This window comes from Melozone crissalis, unplaced genomic scaffold (assembly GCF_028551555.1).
Source record: "Melozone crissalis strain CALT ecotype California unplaced genomic scaffold, PUWL_Pcris_2 ptg000027l_1, whole genome shotgun sequence".
Taxonomy (NCBI): Eukaryota; Metazoa; Chordata; class Aves; order Passeriformes; family Passerellidae; genus Melozone; species Melozone crissalis.
The window spans coordinates 12,005,771-12,029,923 of record NW_026535805.1 but is presented as its reverse complement, the minus strand read 5'-3'; the positions used below and the strand labels follow the sequence as shown (position 1 = coordinate 12,029,923).

Sequence of the window (24,153 nt, the reverse complement as noted above, 5' to 3'; positions counted from 1 at the left end):
TCTCTGCATGCCAGATCATACTGGGGGCCTCCTCTTGTTGGTATTGTTAGATATTCTCTCAGAGATAGTAAACTTACCCAAAGCCAATTTTGCCTTTTTAGGAAACATCATTTGATTTATTGAGTAGCATTGCAATTGTATTTCTGCCAAGCTAGATGCTTTGGGCACATCTAGAAGAATTTACTAAGTGCATGTCTTCAACTGGTGCATTGTATCTGTTTAAAAATGTCACTTTCCATTGGTGGTGGCTCACTGCAACACTTTTGGAAGTGGCTGCATGAGTCCTTTCTATATCCAGGAGCAACACAGATTTGTGGTAGCTGACTGTAACAATAACTGAAATGACAACTAGCAGTATGAACCTATGATTTACACTGAACTCTCAAATGCTTGGATGTCAAAATATCTTTAGAGATTAGTCTTGCTGATGTAAGTAAGCCTTGAGTTGCAGAACCTTGAGTCCTGAATGTGAATTTTGGGAAGCGCCCATTCTGTGTGCTTGCCAGGATCTGACATGTTTCCCTGAGTTTCTGCTATTGGCCACTCCCAGGGTCAGGATGCTGGGGTAGATGGACCTTTTGATCTGACTCAGCATGCTTGCTGTTATATGCTAAAAAAGAAGTCATGTTGCTTATTTGATGGGTGCATTCAAAGCTCTATTATACTGATAAATCTCAAAATCTCAAGGCCTGACAATATGGATATGTCATGAAAAGCCATTTTATAAATAGTTCCTGCAGCAGTTAGCTGAGAAAATAAAATCTTGATGGCCAGACTGAGTTTGCAAATATTTTATCTCTGTGTGCTATGACAAATGTTCTGGACTGGATTTTCAAGTGCTTTACAGGTGATGAGTACGGCAGTGGGGTTATACAGACAACTTTGCAAAGGGGTGGTTTCTGAATGATTAAATGTATTCATTAGTTTTTAAAAGAGAAGATAGTTTAAATGTAGATTTTGACCATTTAGTAAGATATATTTAGTAAGATAAATGCCATCATGCCCTACTGTTTACATCTCTCATATAATATGGATTGGTCAGGTCCAATGGCAGCCATAAGACATAACAGAGGGGGTTTTATTGCTTGTGCTGCAGCCTTTCAAGAATGCTGTGTAACCCCTAGAGGAGGCATCTGCTGAAGGATATGCTGTGACACCAGTGATCTTCCTCATAATGTGCCTGATTCTCCTATCACGCCAATTTTTCACATTAACATAATGGAATTGTTGGTAGAGTGAGTCCAATAGGTCAGAATCAGGTCCAGTATTTGGCATCCAAAATGAGTTTATAGATGTTAATGAATTATTTCTGTTTGTCCAGTAACACAGGATCTACCCCCATGCTTTCTGCTTTTGTCTCCTTTTCTTATCATGTGGGTGGATTTTTCCAGGTTGGGATGGGTTTGTTCATTACACTGAGCTAGGTCTATCAGTCTTGAGTGAGCAACATAATACTGATTGTTTTCCCTCCCTTTTGAAATACATGCAGAAAGAGATGGGCTCAACAGAAGACCTCTACCTCTCCACACGAAAGGTGAAAGAGCTCTCTGTTATTGATGGCCGGAGGGCCCAGAATTGTGTCATTCTCCTTTCCAAGTAAGTGTGCTAAGCCTTAGCTCACAGGGTGTGCCATGATCAATGCAGAGGCAAGAGGGGATGAAATTAAACAAATGGATGTGTTTCTTTTCCCAACTAGACCTGCTGTTTAATGCCTGCAGAGCCTCAGATAAACCTCTCTTATGGTGTCATAAAAGGACGTTTCTCATACATGTTTTCTCACTTAATAAAAATATCCACACACACACACATTTTATGTGTCAAACAGGAGGGCATCAGCTTCTATCAGAAGACATCATCAGAAAGTGATCAGTACTCACTGGTAGATGAAAGCAGCTCTTTGGCAGTGCTTGCACTTCACTCTAAGTAATGTGTCCCCCATGTTCTATTTCTGTCATTTGTCTCTGTTCTGTGTGTTTCTTTCTAAATATTGCTCTGACCACCTCCCTGGAACAGAGCAGAACTGAGTGTGATGTTCATTTTGGACTTGTGGCGAGAACAGTGGCAAACACAGGCATTCATATTCAAGACCTGAGATGAGCTCAGCTGGTTAGAGCATGGTGGTAATAACATCAAGGTTGTGGTTTAAATGCCTGTATGGGCCATTTACTAAAGAGTTGGACTCAGTGATCCTTGTGGGTCCCTTCCAAATCAGAAGTCTTCTATTTGTAAATTATGTTTTTGAAGCCAAGAGTTACTCCTGTGTATTCCTGCAATGACTAATGCATTCAAATGCAGTGACATCAGGGCCCTTTTTTTTCATGCCTTTCTACCAACATAAGTGCTGCTTTGAGGTCTGTCACTATCAGATTTGTCAGACTCTGATCAAACTGAGAAAGTTGCCTTTCCTACCAGAGGAGGAGCAGCAAGACTGGAGACAAAACCTGACAAAACTGTGGCAGTACTGAACGGCAAAAGTGTCTCATTGGGCAGTGGAAAATATGGATTCATATGGATGGGAGGCTTGTCTGCTCTAGCAAGCTGATAGTTAGAGCAAGGTTGCAGCCAGACCACCAGGAATGGAGTGAGTTCTTTCCCTTGCTGAGTGAAACCTGTGGAGACTCTCATTATGCTACTTATGTGGCATCAGCCTGCATGTCAGCAGGACCCCCACTATCCAAACCTTCCCTGAGGAAAGGCTTACATTTCTCTCTCTGCAGCAGTTGCCAACACGTCTTTGCTGGTGTTGGCAGCTGGCTGAGGCTGGGGCAGAGGCATGGGGAGGCATAAGGGCACGAGGATTTTCATGCTGTTTGATGGACCTACTGAATGTGTCTGGGGTTCAGATTAACTCTGTAAGCAGGTGGAACATTTCCTGGAAGTGGTAACATCATGTCTTCAGTTGGCTGGGCTAAGGAGGATCCAGGAAGGTGGTCCATGACTTAGTATTGCACTAGATATTTTTCTGTAAAAATCTTCTGTCTCCAAAACAAAAGCAATTTGGACAGCAGTAATGCATGTTTTTCAACGTTCACCTCCTCTGGTGTGCAAGTCTGGGCAATCTTACCTGAGAAGAGTCATCTCCATACAGAAAGAGAAGGAGGACAGTTTCTGTGTTTTGTCTTTCTTTTTGCTGCCTCCAGCAGCAAGGTCATTGAAGCATGAACCCTGCACTTCAAGATCCATGGCATCTGTTCACTCCAGGTCTGCCATGAAGTTAGTGCAACTTGAACTGCTAGTCTGGACTCAAACCAGAGGTGAAAGCTGTGTTTTATGACTGTCAGAGTCTTCACTAGGAAATATCCTGCTCTTATTGTTAGAATGTCTAACATGGAGGATAGAGATTTGGCAATTGTGATGTCCCTATGGAGCCTGCAAGTTTGCACTGTGCTCTGTTAACTTTGCTGCTGTGGTATTGGAAACACCACCTGCCAGGCCTATCCCACTGGCTTAGATAATATAATGTTTGTAACAGATAGTGTTACACTCAGAATATCAGAAATATTGTTCAGGTTGGCCTAGGATTGGTATTCCTCCCCAAACTTCCCTTTTAAATGCAACCAGAAAAGCAAAAGTCTTTGGGAACTGATATAGCACCTTTACATTCTTGCCTCTTTTTTTGCAGTTTGCTGTTATATGGTTCTGATATTAAAGACAGGAATTGGGAGGAATGGCTTCAGACAACAGTTGAAAGGGCTTTATAACCCCTTTGCAGATTTTTTCCAACCCCATGTCTTCCTCCTTGAGGTTAGACCCTGAAGAGACACTCCCAGCCAAATCATCCCTGCACTGCTCTGCCCTGCTGCCATGCACTTGCTGCTCCTGCAGCACAGCTCATACATGTACATGGGGGTGTGCACTCACATGCAGTGAGAGGGGATTTAAAACTGAGGACAAACAAAAGGAGTTTCTGCAACCCGGAGCTGCAGCCCCAGATTTCAGGTTGCCACAGTATCTGCCAACAGCTGTTTCCAATTGACTTGTACGGTGCATATATCCCTGTAGTTTATTCCCCCTTTGTTTACACTAAACCATCATGTCCTTTAAAGTAAAATAGCTGCATGGGTTGGGTTTTCTTTCCCTCCCCTACCCAAATGTTTTTGTTTTACTAACACTGTGTTAGAAGGGGTCAGGCAGAGCTCATATTTCATATGGTCCAACAAGCCAAAACCTATCAAGAGTGAGAAATAGATGTCTCTTGCTTTCTTTTGCAGAGAGACTACCACATGGTAGGCTGAAAAAAGATGAAAATTGAATTGCTAGTTGATTTTTGCTGACATCTAACAAATTCATAAACCTTCTTCCCTGATCTCATCTTTACTTCCATAAAAAGATATCTCTTTCAACTACTCGATAGTAGCATCTTTCAGTTTTCCTGCAGAGAAAGGATTAAATTGTCCCTGTTTAATAGAGTCTGATGGATCTAAAACAAAGCTCTGTTCCATAGGGCATCTTCAAAGGCTTAAAAAGCATAAGATGAGTTTCTCTCACAGTACTTCTAGTAGGCCATAGTTCAACCAGGGCATGGAACCATCTGTTTGTATTCAGTTCAGGCAGCCACCAGCTTCAAATTTAGCTTTTTTAATGGTGTTTCAAACATGTAGTTACTTTTGTCACACTGGAAATCTGCTATCTCTCATGAATTTCCTGATGTCTTCAGTTTCCTCCAGGCTGGAGTTTTGTTGTCAGACTTGTGTGGTCTGGAAGAGTCATCCCAGATCCCTATGTTTCCTTGCTTTCACCTGGCAGCTGGAAATTTTTCTGACCTCTCTCACCACTATGGCTTCTCACTGCCTCCATTACTTAAGTAATTGATAATATTTTTGCTGCTCTGTTTTTGTAGTGTCATTTCTTTAAATGTTCTTTCAGAATATGCCCAGGATATATACTGCTCACTGTCTTGCTCTGTGAAATGGTCTGGAGAGATTCAGTTCTTTGAGACATCTTGCTTGGAAGAAGGCTGAACGTATACTTATGGAACTTCTTTGTGCACATTATTTTGCATGATGTCCAGTGAAATAATTATGTCAGTGTTCTTCTGAATAATGTGATGAGTTTGTTATTTCTGTGGCTCAGTGAGTTGGCAGTAACCTTCTCAAGAGGCTGGAAACTGTAGGCATGCTAGCAAAATGTCATAAGACCTGTAGTAGCTGAAGGCAGAATCTGACTACACAAGAATAGTTTTAAATGTGAATGTGACATTAGACAGATACTAGCAGGCAGGTTTATCAAATATTTGGCTTTATCAATTCAAACATCGTTTGAAGTAAGGGAGAATAAAAAAGGCTTGGGCAGAATTTCCAATGAGAATATGGAATACATGACTGTACCTCTTCAGTGCTTTTAAACTCTTTCAGTTGAGACATTAAGGGGGCAAGCTATTCAGCCAATGTCACTCTCTGTGTACCAGCTTTGCACTGTCCCAGTCCCTGTGTGCCTTTCAGCCATGGGACAATTCAGTGTTCACCTTTGTTTTAAGGTAAATTTGAAGCACTATGATATTCTGGAGTAGAGATCATATCTTGATAAAGAAAAAACTGATTGGACTCAGCATTCCTGTTCCTCAGTGTGCTGTATTGAAAAACACTGGGCAGTAACCAGTGCCTGCTGGGTTCCTGGAGAGATTTTTTGGGTTTAAATAAAGGTCCACAATAAATGGCTTTACCTGGTATGCTGAGTATGATACTCCACAGCAAACTGAACATGTTTGTCAGTGCCTGCATCTCCTATCTGAGATCACAACTAGGAACCTGAAGGTAGGGTTGCGATAAAAGATGAACCACTGCTTCACCAATGGTAATTTGGGGATTCCCATATTTGGTTCTGCTTTACTCTTCTTGGCTCAGAAAGATAATCATCCCCAGATCCTTCTTGGAAGGTAACTGAGAGTATTTGAATGCAAAGTTGCTTGGTTACTCATGAGCTTTTGCTGAAGGGGAACAAGAAAAGAAAAGCCAGTTTCTTTCTGTACTTGCCAGAATAGTTCCACAGTGATGTTCTGAAAAGGCACTGGTGGATTTTTTTTCCCCCAGCGTGTTGATATAATGGTGTAAGATGTACCTGGTAAAATGTCCCAGCTGTTGTCCCACAAAAGAGAAAGCACTGTTGTCTTCACTAATGAGATGAGTGGGCAGCTGGGATAAGGGGATGTGGGAAGAGTGGCTGCATCTGTCTGTCCTCTGGCTGAATGTGTAGTTAGACCAGCCTGCCTCCTGAATGCTGCTTCTGAGAGGAGGCCTTTACAGGTTAGTGACAATCAGTATTCCCAAAACGTAGATATTGAAAAACCTGCACTTTGGCACCTGTACAGAGCCTTAAGAGAGCTCAGGAGTTAGAGAAGGCTTCTGACTCAGTCGCAAAGTTTGGGAATGAATTAACTAGTAGCCTGTGTGAAATGACTTTGTGGAGATGGAGTATTCTGCAGTCACTAAAGCTAAGATTTGGGTGATCTGTACAAACTGGCCTTAGGATGTAGCTAAGTATCAATCAGTGCCTGTCACTGTCACAGCTGCTATGGTGTTCCCAGCAGATGCCAATATGACATTAGACAGCTAGTATCTGTCTAATGTCATATTGGCATCTGTTGGGAATACCATAGTTCAGCAGGAGGTATAAAATGTCTTTGATACATGATAATCAGTCCTCTTCTCCAAGGTGAAAAGAACAGTGGGTCTGTGATCCTTGTGGTATGGGAAATTAACACAGCTGAAAAACACCTCAATTTCTCTGTTAGTGGGTATGCTTCCTTCTCAAAAGCTAGGAAAGATCCAAGGAACAAGCCCATGATGTAACTAATTTTTTCCTTGGAGGGGGAGATGGTTAATGAGTGACAAGCATTTTGCTTTGATTCATGGGAGGGAGAAAGAGAGGGGGGAGGTTACTGTGAGTCAAATCAATGGGTATATTTAAGGAGAAAAAATGAGCAAGTGCTGGGTGTCTGTAAGGGAAGTTGATGTAAAACTGCAACATGTCTCCCAGGCATGTTCTGAGTCAGGCTGCCGGCGTTCTCCAAGGGGACGAAACAATAAACCACTTGATGTCTGCAAGTGAAGCTGGTGTTAAATCAGTCGAGGTGTCCTGGGGAGATTAGTGATGAATTACTCTGCAGAGTCAATAGAGATTATTTATGATGCCGGAGGGGATAGAGGGAGGCAGGCTAAGTACCATATCAGAAGTTATTTGGTACTTGTTGAGCTTTAACATTGCTTGAAGATGACTCAAGCAGTTGGACTTCCATATACTGCCACCAGATGTATGGGTGAGGGAAGAAGGAGGGAGCATTTTCAGTAAAGATCCTTTTCCTTCCTCATCTGGCCAGTGTCAGGCTCCTGTTGAACAAAAACAGGCAGTATCTGTGCTATGAGTGAATGTGCTGCAGCTGAGCAAAGGGGCACTGTATTTTGTTCTGGTCACATTTACTTCCTGTGTCGTGATTCCAGGATACGTGATTTCAAGAAGTGTAAGGCAGAGGGAATACAGCTTGAATTGTATGCTGTTCCAAATTGAGTTACCTCCAGCAGCTGGAGGAAGAGTGCCTGGATCTGCAAAGCTTGTAAGAAATCATTGCAGCTTTCCTATAGATACCAAAATGTAATTTCTGTAGTGTAAATTTTTGGGCCATAATTCCAGTTTAATTTTGCTCTCTCATATGAATTTTAGGCTCTGAGGGACACCTCTTTTCAGTTTTAAATGGAAAGATTTTACACATCTGCTTTAGGTTCTTCTTTAATCAGTTCACCTGCTTCTGTTTAAAAGCAGCACATCTGTTTCACATTACTGCTGGCCATCTTTAAGATCTGCTACATGGCTGGGCACGAGTTTTGAAAATACAAGAAGAATCACTTGATTAACAATTCTTTGGCTCCTTATTCAGACAGTTTTAAATGGGAAGATCTGTGTTTTGTGTCACTGTTGCTTTTGAAAGGCATCCTGTCCCAGAAGAAGAACAAACCCATTTTGGAAGAGTAAGATTGTTCTGCTGTAAATCCTTCTGTACTAGTAATTAGATTGGTAATAATCTAGGATGCACACCTGCAGGCACCATGACCCTGTTGCAGTCCTGTAAATGACCAAGTTAAACTGCTTCTGAGCAGGGGACTGGCAAGCTTTCTGCTTCTCTCTGCTGTGGGCTAAACCATTCAAACCAGATGTTTTTCTGCTGAGGGCTGGCGGGGCACAAAATCATCCAAGAAATCAAAGTGTTTGTATAACTCTCTGTCCTTGGGGCTCTCAATTATTTTTGAGCAGAAGATGTTTTCAAGTGTATTTAATGCTGATGAATGGCAGCAAACAGAAGAGCTTGGAATCCTTGGGCTTCTGGACAAAACAGCAAGATCAGTGGTAATATATGCAACATTGTTGTGTTGCTGTACCTCAAACCCGTTTATTTGGTCCTGTTTACTGCATCCCCAAACACACACAGAGGTACTTCCTCTGTGGTAATGGGTGGTCAGTGAGTAATTGCTCGAGTTACTTGCGTGGAAAACACATGTAAACTCACCCTCATTCTTTGTAAACTGTGAAAGTAGCAACAAAACCCCTCCACCCTGGTGATAATGGGTTGCTTTATTTCATTCCCTCTCACAAACTGTGTGCCTGTGTTACAAGTCTAATCTGCAGACTGCAGCTTCTGAAAAATGCAAAGGTGCTCTCTAAAGGAAAAATAATCAACAAAATGGAGCACTTTAAAAACTTCAGACACCGAATTGTTAGGGCATGTGTGTATGTATCTCCTAGGGACCAGGCACACAGCCACCAGTTTTAGCCCTTCTCTGGTCACAGTGTTTGATCACTTCAGAGTCACATAGCCATGGACATTACAATTCACTCTTTAAGCCAAGAGTAACCCTTACACTTTCCGATTGAGGCTGTAGAGCTTTATGCAGAACCTCATGTACTGAAGTTTGTTTTTTTTCATCCAGTGTCAAACTAATAGCCTGAAGTAAAAAGTTTCCAACCTTTCCATTGTAAAACTGTTAATCCCTATATCTCATTTGAACATGGCCCAATTATGAAGCTTTTCTGGATGTTCAGTTCTTTATCTTGCTTAGCTGGTATCAGTTTTCTCTCCTTGTGGAAAGACTGCATAATGCCCAGCTTGGAACACAATAAGAGAAATTAGTTCAGAGATGTAACACTTACAAGATTTCAAATGTCTCTTGATTCATATTTTATTTTCCAGCTGTTAGTTATATTGGGCAATATTAAAATATTTTAAGTGTCTTATATTTAGTAATATTTCCTGTCTGTAAAAAAAAAGCTTTTTCTTTTGCTTTTACCATGTTTTTCCAAAACTGTGATTCTATCCAAATGCTAATGGCAATATGAAATTTCAACATGGAACTTCTTAGCACTGAAGACTAAAACATTTTACTTCATGCATCAGCATGTCTCTTATTTATATTTGCATTTTCTCTTTCTACTGTTAATTAATTGATAGTAGAAAGTCCATGGTAACTGTAGACTTCACACTTCAAATATTTCTTTTTACACTCTTTCAGTCCCAAAACTGAGATTTTCTTGTGAATGGCTTTTCCTTTATGTTTCACTTCAGTATTTCCTACTGTCCTGAAATGACTGAGTATCATGGGTTGGGGTTGGTGCATTTCTTTGTTGCCATCTGCTCTGAGAACAACCAAGTTCATTTCAGGTATCCATCAAGCAACATCTTGGTAATGACAAATTTTGACGACTCCTGATCTCTCCCGAATTTCAAGTGGACCTTGAGACTTCTTTTCTTTATTGATTCTTGGTTCAGTTGTAGCTGATGACTCCTGCTCATTGTACACAGGAGTAGATGGTAAGGAGAGTGTGCTCTCTGTTACCTCAGATGCACAAGCAGTTTTCTTGCAAGAAAACTCTTTCTCAGTAAGGGAGTTTTCAGTCCCGTTATTTGTTACTCTGGGAGATGCTTTAATATTCACAAGTCAGGATGTTACATGAGCTCACAGACAGAAGTCACATGGGCATGAAGGGTTTTACTATAGCAAAAGAACTTAATAAGGGAGGCGTCTGGTATGGGGGAGCTTGGAAGTACTTTTGAGCTATGAGGACTTGATTGTTATTAATCACTGTCTGATTTTTGATGTGTGTTTGATTAGCTGAAGAGGATAAATTATCCATAAAACCTCTGTGTTTAGAACTGATTTATTCCTCTTTCTGAATATTCTAGAATAGCAACGTCACAGTAGAGTTTGCTGTGGTTGTTTCATGCCTGTTTGGTGCAGTGTTTCAGGCTTCCTACTTTGTGAATTGTCAGAGTCACTTAAGCTTTGCACTAATGGCACAATGGTGATACTTTTGAAAGGTTGAAGCTGTCTAATGAAGAAATCAGACAAGCAATCTTGAAGATGGATGAACAAGAAGACCTAGCAAAAGATATGCTTGAGCAGGTGAGAAAGATTAAAGTCGGGTATAACTTATTTTGAGGTCCTTCACTGCCTTTTCTCAAGTGGATTTGTGTACTGGCACTGCTGTTTTTCTGCAGATGAGAACTTGGCTCCATCATGTCAGTGGAGCTGCACAGAAGAGCATGAGAAAAGTATTTTTTCCAATGTTGTTGTGTATACCTCTGTCATGTAACCGTTTCTCTTCTTGGTACAAAATTTGCATGATTACAGGTGGTATGAGGTTTCTTTTTATGTCCTCTCTATTCCATAATTTTTCCCATCTCTACCTTTTCCTGCTGATTATTTATTATTGCTGTTGTTTTTCTTTCCTCTTTTCTTATTCTTCATCTCCCTTCTTTACCTGCCTTTTCTATTGGGAAGTGTCAGGAACCAGGCCATGTAGGTCAATGATTAGAGCCAGGACTAGAAGGGATCTCACAGGAACGTTAGAAGGGGAGCCAGGTACTTCCATCCCCAGCACCTGGTTGGCTATATAACTTTTGAGGAAAAAAACCCCACCATTACACCACAATTGCCCAATTTCCATTTATAGAAGGTGACAGATGATGCTTTGACCAAAGAAACATGTGATAGAGTTCCTTAGGAGTGTGCAAAACATTATAATTATGAACTGTCTCATAAATGTGATTCCTTCTTTCTGGGCAGTGAGTGTTTAATCATGAACCAAAAGCCTTTCCATTTTGGAAATTTATAGCCTACTTGTCATGTTATTTGAATGACCACAGCTGTTCCAGAAGTCACTGAAAGCTCCTGATGCACCACACCTTTGAATGTCACATATTTGCAGAGTGCAATAAAGTATTAGCAAGTGGTAAAGGGCAGAGTGCTTCATATGCCTTGTCATTGGGTTTTGTGGGTGTGAACTGAGGCTGTGTGCAGGGCAGTATTTGTAACCATACTAAAGCACAGCTACCACCAGTTCTGTCAAAAGTCTGTCCAAGCACAAGCTTTTAAGGTCAGCATATGAATAGCAGCCAGTGTCAGACACATATCCAGTTGTTTGGTTATTGTTTATTGTTTCAGCAGTGTAGGGCATACCCGAGAGAGATAGATGAGGCTTTGTGTGTACGATAGGCACGATGGGTACTTCACTGTGTTTGGGACACATCCTGCTCTTGTTTGCACCAATCTAAACTCCAAGCAGTGCTGTGGGAATCAAGTTCTCTCTGTACTTCCCCTTGGGTAAGTTGCAGTAGCACTTGGCCTTTAGGATTTTGAAATGGGAAATTCCCCATAGAATTAAAAATGAATCTTAATGGGGTCAGTGAAGGATAAAGACAGAACAGCAAGCAAAGGTTTAGAAGAGGTCAGTTTTGTAGACACAGCTGCACTTTTTTGAAGTTATGGTCACACGGCTGAGTCAATGTAATGCTTCCCAGTGGTAGCAGAGAAATCTGAGGGCTCTCACTACACCAGGGTTTGTTTATGCTCTTCTGTCCCCCTCTCATTTTCCTTGGATCTCACTTCTCAGTGTTTGGTTTGTGTCTCTCACTCTAGCTACTGAAGTTTGTTCCTGAAAAGAGCGATACTGACCTGTTGGAGGAGCACAAACACGAAATCGAGCGCATGGCCCGGGCGGATCGTTTCCTCTTCGAAATGAGCAGGTCTGTTTGGTACATTACAGGAGGGTGCACACAGGACTTCTTGGAAGCAGCTGTAATTGTTATTGAAAATGGATCATCTGGCACTGCGGGGAATGTGCAAGATTGAGGGCCAGCATTATACCCTGTGTTTGCCAGAAGCCTGTGAATGTTACAAATATTTCTATTCATGACACAAACTTTATTGACAAGAAGCACTCTCTGTGCATAAGGGTCTGTGCCCTGACAACAGGCAGAAATCTGCTTCCTCTGCCTAAATTTGTTCACAAAAAGGAATGCAGATACAAGTGTCAGATGTAGTGTAGCCAGGGGTCAGGATTTCATATAGATCCCTTTTTCTGTTAAGCTATCTCATCTCCTCATCCTCTGACTCTCTTTCTTGTTACAACTTTGCTACACCCCTGATAAGGATTAACATTTTGTTCTGCTAATGGAGGTGTAGCTGGCATCTCCTATGACTATATTTTGAATATAGAGGGGATTCTTCCAGCTCCTTTTCAGTTGAGAGCAAAACGTGACTTGAGGTCCACCATTTTCATAACGAGGTTGATTATGTAGTATCTGTTTGAACTGTGTCCATAATCCCATGCCTTGGCTGCATGGTACTGAACATCCAACCATTGGGTTATGTGGGGAGCATACTGGCCCTGGACTTAAAGAGTTCCAGTTAATTGTTGGCTTTCCTCTGCCCTGCATGCAGGATTGACCACTACCAGCAGCGGCTGCAAGCATTATTCTTTAAGAAGAAGTTTCCAGAGAGGCTGGCAGAAGCAAAACCAAAAGTGGAAGGTATGGTTAATAAAGCTTTTTCTAAGAGTTGGGTAGAGGGGTAGGGAAGGTCAAGAGAGGCTTGTCTTCATGCATGCTGTGTTTGTAGAGCCAGTGAGCCCAAGGTGTGTCGTATCCTAAGAAATAAGTTCTGTCTGACACTCTTCTTTCTCACCCACTGACTTAATAAAGTCTGTTCCATGATTGTTACACTGTAAATATGACCTGACAAATACGACAGCGTGCCATCAGGCTGTGCTGAGCTGCCAAAAACTTTCATAGCCTTTCTGTGCAGGTCCGCCCTCCCTTCTCACCCTCAAGTCCTTGCACCTTCCCTCTTTAGATGGCACTTGAATAGATACTTCAGGACACTAATGCTCTGGGAATGTGTAAACTAGAAGCAGGGGAGGTGTGTACCACATCCATGATTATTACAGAGTACAAGTGAGTGTATTCTACTCTACATTTTCAGAAGAGCTCAAGCCTTCCCTCTGTTCTCACTGGCTATGCTTTTAGAATGTGAGGTAACAGGAGAACAGCCTTGCTTCTATGTTGAAAGGAGCTTCCTTCAAGTTTGATGTAGTGCATTTTCCTTCCAGTTGTCCTCATTCTGGGTGCGTGTGGGTGCAGGAAGGACAGCACAGAGTTGCAGCAGTTGCTGTGCAAATGCTATTCAGGGTATTTCAAATTATGGTCCCCAGCATGCTAAAAACCACCACTGTGCAATAACTTGATCTTCTTTTTTCTCTCTCTTCAAGCCATTCTTCTGGCATCCAAAGAACTCATCCGAAGCAAGCGTTTGAGGCAACTCCTGGAGGTAGTTCTTGCCTTTGGGAATTACATGAACAAGGGCCAAAGGGGAAGCGCTTATGGCTTCAAAGTCTCCAGCCTGAACAAAATTGCGGACACCAAATCCAGCATAGACAGGTGGGGTGAAAGGCCATAAATACGTTGGTAACTGCGCTGCTGCATCTCTTAGCATAGTAGTGAAAATGGGTTTTTGTTTGGTTTTTGCTCTGTAGACAATTGGAAATCATGTCTTATTTGCCATTTAAGTAGTGCTTTTCACTCCTAAAGATTCTGCAGCAATTAAGATCAGCTATTAATACAGCAACTAAATTCTACTGTTTCTCTGGGTTGCGCACATCTGCTGTTGGAGTGTGTTTCTGCAACCTTATGCATAGATGACAAAATGTATTTCACAAAAACTGAAATAAGTTTAGGGAGGAGGAGGATTTCCATGGAATTTTCTCTTTCTACCAAAGTTTTATGGCCATGGTTTTGCAAAAATAGAAAACATGAAAAAAAATATTGAGCACAATTTTATGTCTCCTGTGAAACAGGGTGTGTATTTCTGAGGCAGGACTGTCACAAACATTATCTTTATGTATACCACTAATGAAACGGTAAGGCATAACTCAGAGAGACTGATCCTGGTTGTATCTAGGGCAGATAAGGAAAACAGCTGGTTTTGGAATGCGGAGTTTACTGTTCATTTACATGGACTGCAGGTCTCTATAGTCACTCTGTGTTTTGTTCCATATCCCTATACTGGTCCTGGAAATTGATCCAGCTGAGACTAGGTAGAGAATATGATTTCTCAACTAAGGTTTTCCTTGGAGAAAGGAAACTCCTTGGAGTAAGAACCTTGCAGGTTCCTTGAATTCAGTTTAGTTCCTTCAAGGAACTAAAATTCCTTGAATTTTAGGACCTGCTGAGACCATAGTTGTGGTTAAATTACTTCAGGCTGTGACAGAATGAATGATGGCAGTGAAATATTATAAGAAATTCATCCCTACCAAATAGAGTTTGAACTAACAGAGTACTGTTCTGACTACCAAAATGTCCTTTTCTGTGTTCCAAGGCTAACAGTTGTATAGCAAATGTTGAACTCTTTTTTGCCTTAATGTAGCTTGACCTAATTTTTCCATACATTAGATGTCCTGTGCAGATTCTGTTCCCTCACCAGTTCCCAGCTCCAAGGCTCCAGTCTGAGTGAAGCAATGGCCATCTGCTATCTTCCCTGTCAGTTAACCACATAACACCCACCCAAAGAAGCTGTTATGGCTGTCTGTTCTCTTTACAAGCAGAATTTCTTGTTTACTTTACAAATTTCTTTAAACCCTCTCCTTCATCCTTCATACAACTCAATTCCATCTGCTCCTACTTGGGCTGCCATTGGTTTTACATTAGTGAGCTTGACCCCTACACATAAGCTCAGCTGTTTCATTACTGCAGTAGTTTTTTTGCAACTTTTCCAATCTTCAAGAACTTTTTTCTCTTCTTAATCAACTCTGGGGTTTTTTTCCCCACATTGCCTCTGAGGACAGCTTGCTTCTCCCTTAAAAGTTAATGTCCCTTTAGTGCTATTAGTTGTTTATTCTCTGAAGTATCTGGTGACAAATATTATACAGTGTTATGCAATTTTCTTTTCTATTACACCATCTACACACATGGATGGAAGCATGCTGGTGTTCCCAGAATAAATTAGGATACATTATATTGCTTGAGGTTTTAGGAAGGATGGTTCATAAAGGACTAATCCATTTCAATCTTTTGCACTTTTCTTTCAGTAGCACAGCTGCTAACTGCTGACACATTGTTTATTTTGTTCAAACAAGCACATTTCCTACCCAAATATTTTTCACTGATTTGTCACAATCCTTTCACCATCCTTTCCTTCTCATGATCATCTTCCTTCTCATTTCTACCTTTTGGTTTTGTTTTGTTTTCTTTAGGAACATTACACTCTTGCACTACCTAATTATGATCTTTGAAAAGAATTATCCAGATATCCTAGATATCCAGTCTGAGTTGCAACATCTTCCAGAAGCAGCAAAAGTCAAGTAAGTCCATGCTATTTCTTCTCAGAGCTGGAGTTCCCAGTGATTTCTGTTAACTTAGTTGTCATAAATTTTTTTTAACTTCTGTCTTCCAAATCCGTGGCCAGCCTTAGAGTTGTAATGCCTTTGTTGTACATAACTGAATTGATAGCTTAACTTAGAATTTCCTGCATTTACTTTATTTCTGAATCAGACTTTCTAACTAGGCTGGCTGTTGCTTGTGATTCATCCACCATATTCTATGGTTGTTCATCTAAGTGTGCTATTTTTTCTGGGTAATTGCAGGTTTGTTTCTAAGATAGGGTCAGTTAGGCACAGAGGCTACAGTAAATCTTTTTCAGGAAAACTGTTCAAACTTTTGCACATATCAGTCTTGCACAGAAATATGGAAAGCATCATATTTTTGGTCCATTTCTGGAAGTGTTTGTGAAAAATGAATACAGAAGCCAGCCCCCAAAATACAAACTTTTTTTTTTCTCTTTCCAAAGCACTGCTCAAAAAATATTACACATAATATGTACCCACACATGATTCTTCATGTAAGGAACTAGTCCAGCTAATGAAAGACAAGTGAAAAATTAATGTATTTTCACACTTAAAAGTCATTCATTAAAGCATTAGTGGTGTTTTTGAGATGTTAGCTACTGCTCCCCAAAAATTTGGAGGGGATGCTTGCTGACTCACAAATAGGTACTCACTAGTTATCTGGAAATTAAAGACTTATTTTTCTCACGAGTCCTAGGAAAAAAAGAACTCACATTTATATATGATAAGTAGACATTCAGTGTAACATTTGTGTCTAGGGAAGCATGTATGAACATTAACAGTACATTTCTATGCTCAGTTACAGTGTAAGCTGGCCCAGACTACCATATGGTAGAAGTGCAGATGGAAAAAACAATGTTTGAACTGTGAGGGAGAAAAAAGGAATCACATGTAAATGTACTGCTAATGGGATTTAGTAGTTATGTGGTGTAAGAATCATATGTAGAGATAATCTGAGACTGCAGTGATGTGTGTGCTAAAGCTGTGCTCCTTGCTGGTGTGTCAGCTGATCTCTGCAAGCTGGCCGTGGGGCGTACGCTCCTGGCTGAAGGGTCGGGCACAGCTTGCAGGGCAGATGTTCTGAGGGCAGCTTCCCCTTTCCTTCCCAGGAAAATCCCAGTTTTCAGTGTGACCACAGGCAAGCAGGGTCTGCCTCCTTTTACATCTTACATACAAAAGTAGCACAGAGCATCAACAGATCCCCTTCCCCTCGTTCCGAGTCATCTGGCATGGCTGGTGCCAGAGGCCGGATCCGAGACGTGATGGGCCAGTGGTCTGTGCTGCTGCACAGTTCCTGTACCCCTGAGTAACACTGCTCTTTTTGTTTTATCTGCTCTGCCTCTGTCTCCTGTGCAGCCTGGTAGAGCTGGAGAAGGAAGTCAACAACATAAAGACTGGATTGAAAGCTGTTGAAACTGTAAGTATCTGAAGGTTTCCAAAGTGCCACACTTACAATATCTCTCTCAGAATCAGGGGCAGTATATATTTTATGATAAGATAAAGTGGGCTTTCTTTTTTCATTCCTTTCCATTCCATTCCAGAATGCATTAACCAAGAAAAAACAAATAAAAGCTTCTCATGTGGAGCTCCTGCTGATGATCTTAGCAGAGTTAAGGCTAATGAAAAGCTTGTTTGATCTCAACCTGGAAAGTAAAAGGACAGTTTGAAAAGTGGCATGGACTGAAAGAAGAAATAAAATTCATGCTCTTTCTTACTGAGGGATGGATGGCTGCTGAGCAAGTGTTTCACATGGCTCTTGGAGTAGTAGTAAGCAGGTAGTGCTCTGTTATATGCAACCCTATCTTCTACCCTAAGCACTCCTTGGGAAGGCAAAGGGAAGGATAGAAACCAGTTAAAAATGAAGCAGCTGAGCTGGCAAGCAAAGCAACCGTGGTGGAATTTTTCCTGCTACTAATGAAAGCTGATTGTTGGAAATTGCATTGGGTGATTTCTGTGCAAGGATTACCTGTTTACAAGGGACTAACACAGGACCCTCCAGTCCTTCTCATTCACCATGAGACCAGACAGTGATGAGTTCATTTTTCTTTCACATGACCTGAATTTGCTTTTGCCTCTGGGATAGAGGAAGGTATCTTTGTCCTGTCAGTGGCCCCCAGGCTGTCTGGCTGTTGCCAGCAGTTCATTGTGTAATCAACCAGTGATCCTCCTGTGAAGAAAAACCCCCAAACCTTCCCAAGCTTATTTCTGGATTGTTGGGGTAAGGGAGAATGCAGCAATGAGAAGAAATACTGCTCCATACATGGGGTACAGTGTTTGGGAATTAAAAGAACCTGTAAAGGGAAAGCTGACATGGAGTTCATGACATGAAGAGAGGCCCAGTTTTTGGCTGGGACAGACAATTCCCCCCCGTTGAAATGTGAGTTGCTAACTCTGTTTTCCTTTCTTTCATGAGATTATTTGTCCTTCTGTCTTGACAGCTGATTTTTCTTCTCTTTTCCATACATGGGTTCCATGGGCAACCTCTCCTTCCCATACAATCACCATCTTCCTGCCTCAGTCTTCTTCCTGCCATGTATTTTTCTTCTGAGGCTGCCAGCACCTCCCAGTCTGCTTGCTCAGTCCGTGGTTTTCTGGCATGTAAAAAGCAGCACTGTAGCAACAATAGACGATCGCTGTCAGGTGGAAGGGGAAGGAGGGGAAGGTGTGATTCTTGATTCTCGTCCAGTGTGTTCTCACCACAGCTTTGGCTCCAGTGACTGGTGTTTCTTCAAGGCCCCTTAAGAATAGAAAGCTAAAAATAGTTTCACAGTCAGATGTTCTTAAAGGTACTACGAACCATTTGGCTCCCTGGATTTGCAGTTCACTTCTATGTAAAAATAAGATGCATTCATTTTCAAGACATTCATACAGCTGTTGCCTTTGTGTAGAATGCTTCCAGAAGGACAGATAAGTAAGGGGAAGGAACTTTGTCAGCAGAGCCCTTCTCTCACACAGCAAGAAGGTCATAACCACCACTTGAGAAATTACTCCCATGGCTGAATCATTTCATTCCTCTTGAGAATCAGCAGCCCAGCCCACCAGGGCCAGGTCCAGCCTCTGTTGTGCTACTATGATTAGTAGAGACCATTTCCAGAAGATCAAGAGGAATTTATTTTTCTGTGGTGTCACTCTCTGGCTGATTATATAGTCATACTGGTTGCTTGTGTGGGTTTAAAGCTTTCTTGCATTTTGAGGTTATTATTCTGCAGGGAAGAACTGAATTTGAAATTGAAGAGCAGACCACCTAATCTTGATTTTCCTTTGAAAAACCCTGCTCTCAAGTAGCAGTCACAAATGCCATAGCTTTCAACAGAGAGTAAGATGACAGAATTGTTATACTCACCTGCCAGAGAAAGGGGGAAGGAGAGAGTGGAGCAACTTCCAGCTAAAATAAGATTCAAAATTAGAATGGAAGAGAGTGGCTGAAAAAAAAATATTCTTAGAAGCATGTGAAGTGATATTTCTTGTATTTGTAAGGTTCATTTAAACGTGATTGTAACAGACAAAGTTCACTGCAAAGTGATGTACTGAGCAGTGCTCCCAGGACTGTCCCTTGTGATCTGTTAGGAAACCAGGATAAGAGAATTTAATGCAAAGCAGGGGAAGTAGCACTTCTTTATTGTGGGCTTTCTTTGGCCATTTCCACATTGCCTTTGCCGCCCCTTTTCTCCTTTGTGGTCTTTCCATGTGCTGGTTGCATTCTTTTTTTTTCCAACTCACGCCAGACCAAAAGATATATTATGTCAGATTTTAGTTTGTTGATGGCCAAAGTAGTTCTTGGCATTCAGCAGCACTGTGTGGAGCAAATCCCAAGATGTTTCTCAGCATAGGTGCTTACCAACTTACCCATAGGTGCTTATAAGCCTACCCATTCAGCTCTATGAACTACTATTTTGATGAGCAGTTAACAGAGAGCACCCAACATGCATGGAGCTAGAGCTGCAGCCAGCACAAAAGTATTTTTTTCCAAAGGGAACAGAGGGTCAGATCGTAACTTGACCTGCTGCTTCATGCTGCTTTCCCTGCAGAGAAAGTCAGGCTTTATCATTCCCACTGATTATTCAGCTGAGAATAAAGATGAGGCCCAGATTACATTATCATTGTCCCCATGAGACTGTCAACAGCACACAAGCCAAGCACAGGCATGAGAGACATCCAATGTCACTATAAATTAGTCAGTTTGAGGAGCTCTGTAGCTCTCCCCATGTTTCAAGCATGATGATTAAAGTAAGGGAAGAGATAGCTATGGGTAATCTTGGCTTAAAACTAAAAAACTTGAACCAGAAAGAAAGAATTTTGCTATCATATTTTTTCTTTTGGTAGGTAGCAGACAAATAGATCATTGTTTCCTATGATTTTATGTAACCTTTTTACTTTTACCATAACTCTTCTTAGCACAATAGCCCCAGTTTCTAACTCTGTCACTTTTATGACGTCCAAGATAATGCTTAGGGTGCTAACAAATGTTGCACCTGGCATCTGTCTACTTGTCCTTCAGTGGAAGAACCAATTCTGATGTCTTTTTTGCTGTTCACCTGCTGCTTTTCAGAGAAATAAAGAGTGGATCTAGAACACATTTATGCAGCATTTCGATTGACCATGGGAAGAGACGATGGAACAAAACTCACTATTAAAAATCCTAAAGGCACTTACTGCACAAAGCTTTTTATCATTTGTCATATTGCATAGGGGGAAAAAGTGCAGCACTTCATGTAGTTGATGCTTAAATTATCAAGTTGCTTTAGAAACTTAGCATGTTGATGGCTTTCTTGGGAGTGGTTGTCATTTGAGGATAAATGAAACTGTAACCAGGACCTTCCTTCATCCCACCTTGACCTGCCCTCTCCCGCCTAAAAACTTCTGACTTAGTGAGAAAATGCTTTCTAAGTTAGAGCTCTGGATGCATGTGGGAGCAGAGCATGCTCTGCAGTGAGTGAAACAGATGGACTTCCCTGCTGCTTTCCTCATCACTGAGGAATCTTTGACACTTGCCTGTCTCTGTCTCTTCTCTTTCAGGAGCTGGATTATCAGAAGAGACGCATGCGAGAATCAGGGGACAGGTTTGTTCCTGTGATGAGTGATTTCATCACTGTGGCCAGTTTCAGCTTCTCAGAGTTAGAAGACCTTCTCAACGAGGCTAGAGACAAGGTAAGAATTCCTTTTGCAGTGATGAGAGTTTCATCAGCTCAGTCAAAAGCCTGAATTAAAATGGAAACAGTGATTTAAGGTGCTGGAACTGCTGTGAAAACTTAATAGAGACAGAAAATTGTTTATGCTGAAGTTTCTTATTTTTTCTAATGTGGTCTATATCCATTTAGAACATATTTTAGGATTAAAAGAAGGATCATGTTCTTACCCACTTCTTTCTAATCTTCCTTCACATTATTCTTGTGTGGCATAGAATTGCAGTGGCAGTATCCTGCACAACAGGATACCACACCTTGCCACAGTGTGGAAGGGAATGCCCTTTAAACCATTGCTGAGAAAGGGGTCCTTTGTTAGTGATGGCGACTTCACATCTTTTTACCTTCTCCTTCTGACTGCATTCCACTTTGCTCATTCATCTGGGGACCTCTGTGCTTTGTCTCTTTCCTTTAAAAATGTACCTGGTAGTTTGGTATCCTGGTTTCAGCTGGGATAGAGTTAATTTTCTTCTCAGCGGCTGGTACAGTGCTGCACCAGCTTGATCTTTTCCACTTCTCTGTTACTGGGTGTATTTCAGTACAAAGATAGAAATCCCAAACATGTGTGGTTTGTCTGAAGTTTTTGGTTTCTTCTTACACACCCAGAACCATGTGCATGTTTGTTCTTCAGGTGCTGCTGCAGTCATTTTGTCCTTTCACTGTCTGCACCTCCATTACCAATTGGTACACCTAAGGAGGTGCTTGTTCTTTGCTGATGGCTGGAATCTGGCAGTAATCCCTCTGTCTCTCAGTTGAATGAGGAAGAATTTATGTGAAAAGATCATAAGCGTATGAAAATGTTTAGAGAAGAGCAAGTTTTAAAGTAAATTATATGTAACGGCAAATCTGCCCTTGTTGGCTGGCATGTTAAAAGTGCTTGGCTATATGAAGAAAAAGGGTTATTTCTTTTGGATTGAATTGTTTCCACTCTGGTGTCAGTCCTTGTAGTGTTAAAGGACCTATTGCATTACTAATGAAAGCTGTGCTGTTGGATCAGAAGACCTTAGGCTTTGAAAATAGAGACTGAGGATCTTGACAGTAAGACTCCTCATTCATCCAGTTCCTCTGCAGTAGTGTTATTTTGTGATTCAAAAGCATTTCCTCGCTGTGGAGATTAACTTGGTGATAGTGACTTGCAGCTGCAAATGCCAGAGCCACTAGCTGTCAGTGAGGGCTGCCCTGGCAAGCACCAGTGGGGCAGTAGCTATTGCAACACTCAGAGGGCAAAGCTGGGCAGTACAACACCACAGAAAACATTCTGGGGAGAATAACATGACTAATGTTTCATAGTATCATAGAATGGTTTGGATTGGAAGGGACCTTAAGGAAAGATCATCTAGTTCCAACATCCTCCCCCCAGCCATGGGCAGGGACACTTCCTACTTGATTGGGTTGCTCAGAGCCCCCTCCACCCTGGCCTTGAACACTTCAATTTTTCATTGCTGTCATGTTGCTTGAGAAAATTCAAACTACTTTCAGTATAATAATGTTCACACTGGCTATCTAAGCACAAAAAAACCCTTTACTTTCTGTGACCCCACTAAATTTACTGAGAAAAACTTGGTTTTCTATGGTCTGGGGGTTTTGTATTATGACTGGGTAAATTTTTCAACCTCATTATAGTTAGGCACACATTTCTGGAAAGATGCTCTGTCCGTGGCTTAGACTGCACACTTTTGGTTTGGTGTTAAAGATGGTGGTGCTCCTTTCTTTTTGGCACACCAGGACAAAAACCCAATGCAGATTCTTTATAAGTTCAGTTGTGGGTTAAAAACCAGCAAGTGGTACATGTTCAGCACAGCAATGCAAGTTTCCTTGATCAGACACTTTCAGGAAAAATGCCATTCTTTTGCTTTAAAAATAACCAGAGAAACTCCCTGCAGACAGAGCAGTATGTCTGGAAGTTGTTGTATGCTTTTTTAGACATAGCCAACATAAAGCACTCAACATAAAGAGATGTTTTATTTTAATGACTATAACATGCTTAGGAAACGTTACTCTACCTTCTCCTCACACACCCTTGCTATGTTTGAACACACACCATTCCAACTTTCGCTCAGCCTATGGCTTTGGTTCTTCCACTGGCAAAAAGCTGCCTTTGGACTCCAGAAAGGGAACTGTCTGTCCTTACCAGTGTTGAGCTATTTCTCGTGTTTGCTTCATATTATTTTGGCCCTCTCTTCTTCCTCTTTTTCCTCTTTTCTTTCTTAAAAAAGGAAAAAAAAAAAAGGAAAAAGCTGGAAATTTTCAACAAACCAGATGTGCTTTGCAAAGCTTATAACATCTTCCAACCTCAATGGGCTCTCTGTGCTTGTTGAATCACAAGCTTTTTTCTTACCATGGAAACATAATGGAACTAGCCAATTAAAGGAAGAGAAGGACCAAGACATCTGATTATCCTGTTCTTTTTTTGATTTCTCAAAGCAAAGAAAATTGAGCAAAAAAGGTAGTGGGGCAGGGAAGAATTTGAACAATATCCAAATGAACCTAGGAAGAGCTGGTCTGACTCACAGATTTATTAATAATAATGAAGCCCTAGTTTTAACAGCTGGAGTTGGATATCCTAAATTTAGATGTGGTTAATTGATTACCATGAGTTAATCAGAGCCATGTTTCCTCAGCTGGGATTTAAAACAATATGACTTATCTTTTCAAACCGGGGAAGTTTTATATTTTTTAAAACTTTTTCAATATTAGCAAAATTAATTTCTTTAGTGATGGAAACAATCCATTACCAAGGTGTAGTGCTGACCTTCTCAGCAGACAATATTTTTCACAATCCCATGCAGTACCTTTTTGGCCCTTTTGCTTGAATAGAACCATTCAAAGTCAGTGGCTGTGGGGAGGAAGTGATATTTTAAATTTAAAGGGTCAGGTTGTCAGATGCAGGCATCCATGTTTGCAGAGGAACCTTGTAGCTGTACTTATCTTCATGCAGTAAACAGATGGCTCGGTTAAGAACTGATTGAAAACTTAGACCAGCTCTCTAAACAGGCTTTCTAGCACAGCTGGTTCTTGTTCTTTTTGTGTTTTTCTCACTTTCAATACCACTTTATAAGGGAGTATATAGATTAGATCAAGGGATAATGTTTTCTGCCATTTCCTATAAACTGGAAGGTGGGGGCAGGAGAAAGTGAAACTCTGCCCTGGAATCCTTCACCAGTTTTTATGTGTTGGAACATATGAAAAATTGATTTTTTTTTTTTTAACCTAAGAAAGAAGAGGTTGAATTTTATTCATGAAAAATTTTTCTCTGTTTCCTGTGGGAAAGCAATGAAAATGCCCAAGCAGAGGAAGAGTAACCTCC

At 41.2% G+C, this 24,153-nt stretch overlaps 1 protein-coding gene across 2 annotated transcripts in view; it reads left to right on the top strand.

Moving 5' to 3' along the window:
• The window catches only part of DAAM2 (dishevelled associated activator of morphogenesis 2), a 175,368-nt gene that overhangs the window by 138,675 nt on the left and 12,540 nt on the right, over nt 1-24,153 (top strand). For both annotated transcript variants that reach the window (XM_054279569.1, XM_054279568.1), the window contains 8 exons: nt 1,490-1,596; nt 10,304-10,388; nt 11,904-12,010; nt 12,708-12,796; nt 13,534-13,702; nt 15,514-15,621; nt 17,020-17,080; nt 20,680-20,811. In XM_054279569.1, the coding sequence (XP_054135544.1) occupies nt 1,490-1,596; nt 10,304-10,388; nt 11,904-12,010; nt 12,708-12,796; nt 13,534-13,702; nt 15,514-15,621; nt 17,020-17,080; nt 20,680-20,811 (858 nt within the window). The remainder of the gene's footprint in view (nt 1-1,489; nt 1,597-10,303; nt 10,389-11,903; nt 12,011-12,707; nt 12,797-13,533; nt 13,703-15,513; nt 15,622-17,019; nt 17,081-20,679; nt 20,812-24,153) is intronic.